This window comes from Chiroxiphia lanceolata, chromosome 6 (assembly GCF_009829145.1).
Source record: "Chiroxiphia lanceolata isolate bChiLan1 chromosome 6, bChiLan1.pri, whole genome shotgun sequence".
Classification (NCBI taxonomy): Eukaryota; Metazoa; Chordata; class Aves; order Passeriformes; family Pipridae; genus Chiroxiphia; species Chiroxiphia lanceolata.
The window spans coordinates 20,533,573-20,543,961 of NC_045642.1; the positions used below are offsets into that span (position 1 = coordinate 20,533,573).

Below are 10,389 nucleotides of genomic sequence, written 5' to 3' on the forward strand. Positions count from 1 at the left end.
TTTGCTAAACTTCTCAAAGAGCCCTGAAATTCCTTAACTAACAATGCGTATTGTCAGGGAGTGGTGCCTGCCATTTCAAGATAAGAGAGGAATTCAGTATGTGACTGCAGAGAGTGATTTTGATTGATATCTGGTATTGCAGTCCGATCTGATATTTTTTTGAAAAGGTCTCTCCAAATGCTAGGGAGTGAATAGTAAAAATAGGCAGGTTGATAGGAAGTCCAGGCAAAACAACTGAAGAGCTAAGCTCAGGTCCTAGCCAGCTAATATTCTCAGAGGTATATAAATGCCTCAGACATTACATCCTTCTCCCACTCTGCCTTGGCCTGGAATGACATCTATGACTTCTTTTCCATCTTATCCTGACAATCCCATTCAGATAGTTCTGGTTGGGATTTATTTCACATTAGGGTTTTGTGTGTATCAGAATCTAAGCAAGGATATGAGGGTTTGATACCTGAACTTTTTTTACTTTCTCCATGCATTGCATATTCCATAAATTATTTTCTTTCTCGATACATTACTTGCTCTGGCAAGTTAGTAGGAACTGTTGGTCTCCCATGTGGCACAAACACTAGGGACTAACCACTTCTCCAAGACATCATCTTATGGGAATTGACGGCACTGTGGGCATGGACCCCGATGCTTGGGGTTCCAAGCGTCTGAACCAACTTTACTGAGAACAACAGCATCTTATATGGGCAGTTCAAAAGGTAATAAACCATCCTCAGGCAATCACATCCAAGTACCTCAAGGAGCATGTGCAATAGAGTATCAGTAACTACATTTCCCAGTATTCCTGTGACACTAACCGCCACAGAGAATGGCTTGGAGAAGAATGTCTAGAAAGCTACCTGGTGGAAAAGAACCCGGAGGTGCTCGACAGCCAGCTGAACATGAGCCAGCAGTGTGCCCAGGAGGCCAAGAAGGCCAATGGCACCAAGGCTTGTATGAGAAATTGTGTGGCCAGCAGGGCCAGGGCAGTGATTGCCCCTCTGTAGTCAGCACTTGGGAGGTCTCACCTCAAGCCTGTGTTCAGTTTTGGGCCCCTCACCGCAACAAAGATGCTGAGGTGCTGGAGCGTGTCCAGAGAAGGGCAACTGAGCTGGCAAAGGGTCTGGAGCACAATTCTGTGAGGAGCAGCTGAGAGAGCTGGAGTGTTTTAGCCTGGAGAAGAGGAAGCTCAGGGGAGACCTTACTGCTCTCTCCAAATATCTTCCTTTCAAGGAGGTTGCACCAAGGTGGGGGTTGCTCTACAGAGGAAATGGCCTCGCCTCAAGTTGCACCAGGGGAGGTTTAGATTGGATATTAGGAAAAATTTCTTCATGAAAAGGGCTGAACAAGTGTTGGAACAGGCTGCCCAGGGAAGTGGTTGAGTCACCATAGCTGTGGCTATTTAAAAGACATGTTGACATGGCACTTAGGGACATGATTTAGTGGTGGACTTGGTAGTGTTAGGTTTGCGGTTGAACTTGATGATCTTAAAGGTCTTTTCCAACCTAAAAGATTCTATGATTCTAAAAATTGAAAGTATTGTAACATCAGAGTAGATAATAGAGTGGGAATCCTCTCACCTCTTTTAGATATAGCAAATGTCAAATAGTACAACTTTTGCTGATTTTTCTTCTGGATGACATCAGATGCTTTCAGGTAGGAGGCACACTAGCTGGGAGATCCTGACCTGCAATCAAAGCCTGCCTCAGCCAACTTCTCAGGGAAGAGAGTGCAGGTTGAAAATGGATTTGAGTCCTGCAGGATCACAGAGTCTCCCAAGAAAGAAAAATGCTTGGCTGTTTATGTAGTTATGCAACTATTGCAAATTCCTACTTCTGGAGTGTGAACTTATGTTCACATTTGAAAGGACTTGATGGATCACTAGAATTTTCGCACAATTTTATGCGTGGAGACTGAAAACTTTCAGGGTGCTGTTGTATGAAAAAATTTGGTTTCTTTCCACTTTAGTCAGTTTTTGAGATGGTTGCTCTGTGGAAATTAAGCCTGAGTCTTCTTGGGCTTCTCCAGGAAAGAAACTCTACTGGCCTCTGTTTGTAGCCATGTATGGCCTATACCTGGTTAAGTATCTAACAGTTACTCAATATGTATATAGCTAACTTCCATATTATTGATTTGTCCTCCCTGCCCAGGGCCTTCAATACCCCAGACATACACCACCAAAGAGGCAATATCCATGAAAATTAAATACTGGTATCAGAAGAAACACATTTTGTGATCCCTGTTGTCAATTCACCCTTGGCTTGGCTGCTGTTGACCTGAGGAAGTGGGACATTGACCTTCAATGAAATAGCTTTGATGTGCAACACCAGTGTGGCCAGAGATTAGATTCTGCTCTCTAAGAGTTAACAGTGAAGAAACCAGCTATGAACCTATAAAGAAGAAAGCCAAATGCAAATCTTTGTGTTAAAAAACAGTGCAGGTGCTCCTCAGAGAGAGTCTGCATACTTATCTCAGAGCTCAGGAGTCACACACAAGACGACCTTGTTTATATGAATTTTGTGGTTAAGCCTCATAAATTGCCAGGTGCCACCTGGATTTGAGAGTTCTGTATTGTGTTTAGTTCAAGTAAGCTGTGGTTAGCACCAGGGTCATACTGGGAGCACAGAGGGACAAGGATAAGTGAGATAAACAGCACTACGTTGTCTTTAAAAAGCAGAGGGAACACAGAAAGAGTGAGAGCATGCATGAGAGAGCAAACAAGCTTGACATTTGGAACAAACTGGGCAGACATAGCAGCAGCTCTACAAACTGACAACAAGCTGAAGGTAGGCTAGTAGTATTAATGACAGCATCCCAGATGCTTGTAGGACATCCTAGTGTTGGTTCCTTTTCCTGGTGTAATGTGCAGATCAAGATTTTATTTTATACATGCTTTGTCACTTTTGAGGTTGTTCTGTACATTTTGGAGAGACTTTCTATAAAGCAAGGTCTTCCTTGATGTGAACAAAAGTGTTGCAAACTTGCTTGTCTTCAGAAGTGTATGAAATACTGTGATCTGGGGAGAAAAGGGATTTCTTTTCCCTTTTCAAGATAAAAGGAGGCAATACTGAACACAGCTGTTTGACTTGATTAAATAACCGTGGCAGGAGATTCATGCCTGGGGTTCCCTCCATAAGAATCTGAGTGTGGTAGGCAGTGAGAAAAAAGATGTGACCCCCAACTAGAATAACAGAACACAGGCAAATTTAGCATGAGTAGCATGAATAGCAGGAAATATTCCTAGCACTGGAAATATTTCTAGCTCTCCTAAGGGAGCTGCTGAATTCAACATTGCCTGGGAGCTAGGCAATTCAAAGTGTTTGATGAGTAGCCTGTTGGCAACAATTAACTACTGCAGAAGGCAAAGATCACATGACCTGAGAGGGCTTCTTTGTCATTCATTTCTTCCAGAACAAGTTCAATGAAAGAGACAAAAAAATTATGTTTAAAGTTTTCTTTAGCAGGAGTAAACCCTGTCTGATTCATTTGAGTTGGTGATTAATAATAAGGGTCAGGTCATAGGTTTGGAGATGAGTATGGCACTGCAGTGGCACTTACTCAAAGAGTTCGAAGAGTAAAGAAAGTATTAAATATTTTGCTCTATATGTACTCAGTGCTGGCTGTTTCTTTACAATGACTTAGATGCCACTCAGAAGAGGAACTGCTCATGATTTAAGAGATTCTGAAGGTGCTGTTGGGGATGGTGAAATTACACAAAATTGCATAGGGTGCTATGTAGAATAAAAGGATCTGTGAACAGTATAGGGCAACCAGCTATTCAATTACTCTGCAAGTGGTAGGAACACAGAGCTATTCAGGGGCAAATGGGTTGCTGCTCAGTGGATAAATTTGACCAAGTCAGTCACAGGATGCAGCCAAGACAGTGAGGCAGTAGTAATGCTCTGAATACATCTGTGCACAGCTGCACATCACAGAACTACGAACAGCAGAATACAAGCAACCATGCTGCTGGGCTGGATTGGTGGTGGACAGCAGTGGACTGCAGTGCAGACAGAGATATTTAGTCCAGCACAGGCGGCTGGACGGAACAATGTGTGCAGATGGGGGCAGTCATATGGGCAGCTTGTTCTCAGTGGGATGGAATGAAGAGAAGCTGGGAAGAAAACAGACCTAAATTTTAGTTGCCAAGGCCTAATGAAAGATTTTGAAGTAAATCTCAGCTCTTCAGGAAAGAGCTAAGCATACTGATATGTCATTGTGGATGTGGAACTTAATTAATTCATGCAGTCCCTTTCCCAATGGACTCTGAAAGGCTGTGCTGAAATGATGCTTTATCAAAAGGTTATAAATGAAATAATCTCAGAAACACCCTGGGCATCATCACTTTGGACCATGACTTGGATGTATTTCTTTATGAAGGACACTTCCTGAAAAGACACTGAACTAAGGTTTCTAGCAAGTTATGTGGATTGCTAAGTGATGATATAATCTGTTAAAGCAACCACAGCCATACCTATGTGATTTCTAGTTCTAGTACATTGCCTTAATATGCAGTTTTCCTCATTTTTATTACTCACACCAATTGGATCAGTAAAAACAAAATAAATCAGAAAACAAATTGAATTTTCTCTATACTGTTTGTTTACTTTGTGCACTTTTCACAGCCAGGTAACAGAAAATAGGTTAGTTACTCTTGTTGTTTCTACACAATTTTATTTTCTGAGGCTGATGCAGTAGCAAAAAATTTCAGTGTTTGAGGTGAAAGTCTGGTATTTACTTTTATACACACCATATTTCCATGGAAACCACATTGATACTACTTTTGGTTGCACCTGTATGAAAGCTAAAATTGGGGTCAAATTTAAACAGACATTTTCAGCTTTCCAGTACCAGTAATCCTTACAGAGAGAGTTCTCAGCAGGGTACTTAAACAGATGAGTAGTGTACAATCTATAAATATTTTCTCTACATCAAATTGCAGCCAGTATACATTTCCATATCTCCTTTAGAGTTCAGGGAACTGTAGTGCTTTGCAGCAATAGGTGATACACTCTTCCTGCTTTAATGGAGCTACTCACATTCATTAAGCACAGGCTAAAGCACCTTACAAAACTGGAGCCTGAATAAAGTTTACACTGGGATTGAGTAGTATGTGCTGCCCATGTGGAATGGCATGTATTAGACACTTCAGATCAGATTCAGAACAAGTAGTGTGAGAGGAATGGTCTTGCTGATTTAGATAATACAGCACGAGACAGACAATATTGTACCTTTCAGACACCAATAGAGTTCAGTTTCACATAAAAAAATCATCAACTTTCAGAATTTAATTCTGTTGTCTTACGGTAAGTTCGGTCAGGCATAAGAAGGAAGGGGGCAGATTTGGATATTTATACCAGATTGGTGATCTAATAGACACTTAATGCATCAGGATCAAAGTCAAAACACAACTGGGTACTTATCTGAGATATTGAATGGTCAACATTGTTGGAGCCTCTCAGTTCAGTAGGTGTCTTGGATGAGTAACTCACTTTCAAAGCATTTCTCAGTTAAAGTGATTAGAACTGTTCTATTAAAACCCATGGCATTATTGTTAATTTGGAAAATAAGCTAACCTACATCTTTCTGTTTCTCAGGTGGTCTGGTTTCTGTCAGATTGAAGATGTCAGTAGCATCTCAAATGGATCTACCTGAAGAAATTCAGCATCCATATACAAAATTTTCTGAATGGAAATTCAAACTCTTTAAAGTGCGATCATTTGAAAAAACGCCCTCTGATGACAGGCAGCACATAAACAAAGATCAGGCAGAAGGGATTGCTTCTTCAAACAAAGAAATCATACTGCATAAAGATGAAGCAGTGTCAAGAGAAGAAAAGATGGAGTTAATGAGCAATAGGCAGGCACTTGAGAAAGAGGCCCATGACATGAAAACACGAGACAATAGAGTTCATCAGAACAATCTGAAACAACTTTGTCGCATCTGTGGAGTTTCATTTAAAACTGATTGCTACAAGAGAACTCATCCAGTGCATGGGCCGGTGGATGATGAAACTCTGTGTCTTCTGAGAAAGAAAGAAAAAAAAGCAACCTCTTGGCCAGATCTTATTGCTAAGGTTTTCAAGATTGATGTGCGAGGGGATGTTGATACAATCCATCCCACTCGGTTTTGTCACAACTGTTGGAGTATTATCCATAGAAAATACAGTAATACCCTATGTGAAGTATATTTTCCTAGGAACAGCACGATGGAGTGGCAACCTCACTCCCCAAACTGTGATGTATGCCATACTACCAGTCGAGGGCTCAAGAGAAAAAGCCAGCCATCAAGTGTACAACAAAGCAAACGTGTGAAGACCATTGTGGAACGTGCTCGACTAAACAGAGGTGTAAAGAACCAGGCACAGATAAACAACAAAAATTTAATGAAAGAGATTGTCAACTGCAAGAATATACATCTCAGTACCAAGCTGCTTGCAGTTGATTACCCAGTAGATTTCATTAAATCAATTTCTTGCCAGATTTGTGAGCATATTTTGGCAGATCCAGTGGAAACAACATGCAGACACTTGTTTTGCAGAACTTGCATCCTTAAATGTATCAAGGTTATGGGCAGCTATTGCCCCTCCTGCTGGTATCCTTGCTTCCCTACTGATCTGGTAACCCCAGTGAAATCCTTCCTGAACATCCTTGATAGCCTGGGTATAAGATGCCCTGTAAAGGAATGTGATGAAGAGATTTTGCATGGAAAATATGGCCAACACCTCTCCAACCACAAGGAGATGAAAGATAGAGAGCTCTATAGCTACATAAATAAAGGTGGCCGACCAAGGCAACATCTCCTATCTTTGACAAGGAGAGCTCAGAAACATCGTCTAAGGGAACTGAAACGTCAAGTCAAGGCTTTTGCTGAGAAAGAAGAGGGTGGTGATATAAAGGCTGTATGCATGACTTTGTTTCTTCTAGCTTTAAGAGCAAAAAATGAACACAGACAAGCAGATGAATTGGAGGCTATAATGCAAGGGAGGGGATCTGGACTTCATCCTGCTGTCTGTCTGGCAATCCGAGTCAACACGTTTCTCAGCTGTAGCCAGTACCATAAAATGTATAGAACTGTAAAAGCTGTCACTGGGAGGCAGATATTCCAGCCCTTGCACGCTCTTCGCACTGCTGAGAAAGCCCTTCTACCAGGTTATCACCCATTTGAGTGGAAACCTCCCTTGAAAAATGTATCCACTAATACAGAGGTAGGAATTATAGATGGTCTATCAGGATTGCCACTCTCAGTTGATGACTACCCAGTAGACACAATTGCGAAGAGATTTCGATATGATGCAGCCTTGGTTTGTGCCTTAAAGGACATGGAGGAGGAGATCTTGGAAGGCATGAAAGCAAAATATCTGGACGACTATTTGAATGGTCCCTTCACTGTGGTAATAAAAGAGTCCTGTGATGGAATGGGAGATGTCAGTGAGAAGCATGGAAGTGGGCCTGCTGTCCCAGAGAAGGCTGTTCGCTTTTCTTTCACAGTTATGAACATTGCTATAGCACATGGGAATGAAAGCAAGAGGATCTTTGAGGAAGTAAAGCCAAATTCAGAGTTGTGTTGCAAGCCCTTGTGCCTTATGCTGGCTGACGAATCAGATCATGAAACTCTAACGGCAATCCTGAGCCCCCTCATAGCAGAAAGAGAGGCTATGAAAAACAGTGAACTGCTGCTTGAAATGGGAGGCATCCTGAGAACATTCAGATTTGTCTTTAGGGGTACAGGATATGATGAGAAACTTGTGCGGGAAGTGGAAGGGCTGGAGGCCTCAGGTTCCACTTACATTTGTACCCTGTGTGATGCAACCCGCTTGGAGGCATCTCAGAATTTGGTCTTCCACTCCATAACCAGGAGCCATGCTGAAAATCTGGAGCGATATGAAATATGGAGGTCCAACCCATATCATGAATCTGTTGATGAACTCCGTGACAGAGTGAAAGGTGTTTCAGCCAAACCTTTTATTGAGACTGTTCCCTCCATAGATGCATTGCACTGTGACATTGGCAATGCAACAGAATTCTACAGGATTTTCCAGATGGAGATTGGTGAACTTTACAAGAATCCTGATGTGTCTAAAGAGGAGAGGAAGAGGTGGCAGTTGACTCTTGACAAACACCTCAGGAAGAAGATGAACTTGAAGCCTATGATGAAGATGAGTGGAAATTTTGCTAGAAAGCTCATGTCCAAAGAGGCAGTAGAGGCAGTATGTGAATTAATAAAGTGTGAGGAAAGGCATGAAGCCCTAAAAGAACTAATGGACCTCTATCTGAAGATGAAGCCAGTGTGGCGTTCCTCATGCCCTGCCAAGGAGTGCCCAGAACTGCTGTGCCAGTATAGCTACAATTCACAGCGTTTTGCTGAGCTCTTATCTACAAAGTTCAAGTACAGATATGAAGGCAAGATTACAAATTATTTCCACAAAACACTTGCTCATGTTCCTGAAATCATTGAAAGAGATGGATCCATAGGGGCCTGGGCAAGTGAAGGAAATGAGTCTGGAAACAAACTGTTTAGGAGGTTCCGAAAAATGAATGCCAGGCAGTCCAAATTCTATGAGATGGAGGATGTCTTGAAGCATCACTGGCTATATACCTCTAAGTACCTCCAGAAGTTCATGAATGCTCATAAAACATTAAAAAGCCAGAGCTTCACCATTGATTCAGAGGATAGTTTAGGTGACTCCTTGCCAGAAGAGGTCTTGGGAAAAAATGATTCAGCAGTACTCTAAATGTAAACCACCTTTGGTGTTGGGTTTGTAATGATGTCTTTCTGCAAGGAAGCAGATTCTTTTTCAGATCTGCAGAGATACAGGGAAGTCTGAAATGATAATTTTTACACTCCCTATCAAAGGTGCTGAGAGGAGTTTAATAAATGCCATGCTTGTTGGGAGTTTCCAAGAGACAATGCACTGGTGCATTTACTAGTTGTTAAATGACATGAAAGCAGAAACAAATTGCAAAGAAGGGTCTCTGTTTTGTTTTGGTCTTGGAGTGTTTTTTCTAAGTGATAAAATCAAAGTAAACAAGGTTTTATAGAGAGTATGATTTTGGAAGGAATATGTTTCTGGAGAATTAAGACAGTTGCTGAAAAAGGGAGGATGGCTGTTTGTTCTGTTTTACTTTTTAGAACTATTTTGCTATTTACTTTTCAAGAGGGTTTGATTATTTTATTGATGGTTCTTTGGCTTTTATAAGTAAGGATTCATCAGTAAGACACTTGGATAATTGATTTGGCATCAAGTTCAGTTATTTTTGTATAAAATACTGACTAAAGATGCAAACTTTGATCTCACATATTCTAAAAATATTATTTAACATATATATTGTAGTACTGCTTAGGAGCAGATGGTGATATCGCCATGCTAATTTACTACATGAAGATATAGGAAAGGTAGCTGAAGTTTTTAAAATATATTTTTATCATAGCCTCTTTACTCTAAAATGCAAACTTGTTCTCCTAAGTCAGGATTTACAGTGCCTTGTGGTTATCTCATTATACAAAGCACATTCAAGCTCTGCTGTGTAGCTTACTGCTTCATGAGCATTTTAGATTTCTATGGTTACTTCAGTATATAGTACAATTTGTATTAGTATAGTTATATTGAATGAATTCCTGGCCTCACTGAAGTCACCAGTAAATCATCATTAATACCAGCAGGCCCACAATTTCACCAAGTGACTTTAGTCACAGCAGTCCCATTTGTCAGATGATGTTTATTACTTTGATAAGATAGATGCCAGTAGGATATTTCACTGACTGCTGCTGATGTACTCCAACTGTATCTGACATGGAGCTTTTTCACACTTGGGATATAACACACTCACAGCCTCATTTTCCAAATATGTAAAAGTGGAATTATATCTATTTACCTCAAGATAGTTGCCTTCATGACTAGTTAAAAAGTAATGAACTGTCTTGAAATTTCTGCATAACATATTTTACACTATTACTCAGTGTTTAGTTGGTATTTATCTCTCTGAAGTGATATTTAGTATAATCATATACTAAAATTATATTACTTTAATTCAATTACATATTCATGAAACACACTCAAGTACCTCAGATGCTCCAAAATCATCTGGCCTTTCAGGTTTGCATCTGTAGCTAAGATATTACTCAGATTGGAGTAATATTTCTGAAACAAGATTAAATGCGGAAACGATCAAAGCATGGATCTAAAAGAATCTGCCTTTTTTTTTCATTTTGATGTGGCAGAAGTTGGTTTCTGAGTGTAAGTGAACAACAAACTTTAAAGGATTAATGGTCTGAGGTTCGTTTCATAGTAAAGTTTCTTTGGGGGTCTGGCATTTACCATTTATGGACAATGAAAAATAGAGTTAAGTGTCAGTAATTAATACAAATATCAGTGTTATTCTAATTATGCCTTTC

At 40.5% G+C, this 10,389-nt stretch overlaps 1 protein-coding gene across 1 annotated transcript; it reads left to right on the forward strand.

The window, feature by feature from the left end:
• Positions 1–5,617: 5,617 nt before the first annotated feature.
• RAG1 (recombination activating 1) lies at positions 5,618–9,418 on the forward strand. The gene has a single exon (XM_032691808.1). It carries the CDS (start codon positions 5,618–5,620, stop codon positions 8,726–8,728), a length of 3,111 nt encoding a protein of 1,036 aa, XP_032547699.1. The 3' UTR covers positions 8,729–9,418.
• The last annotated feature ends 971 nt before the right edge of the window (positions 9,419–10,389 follow it).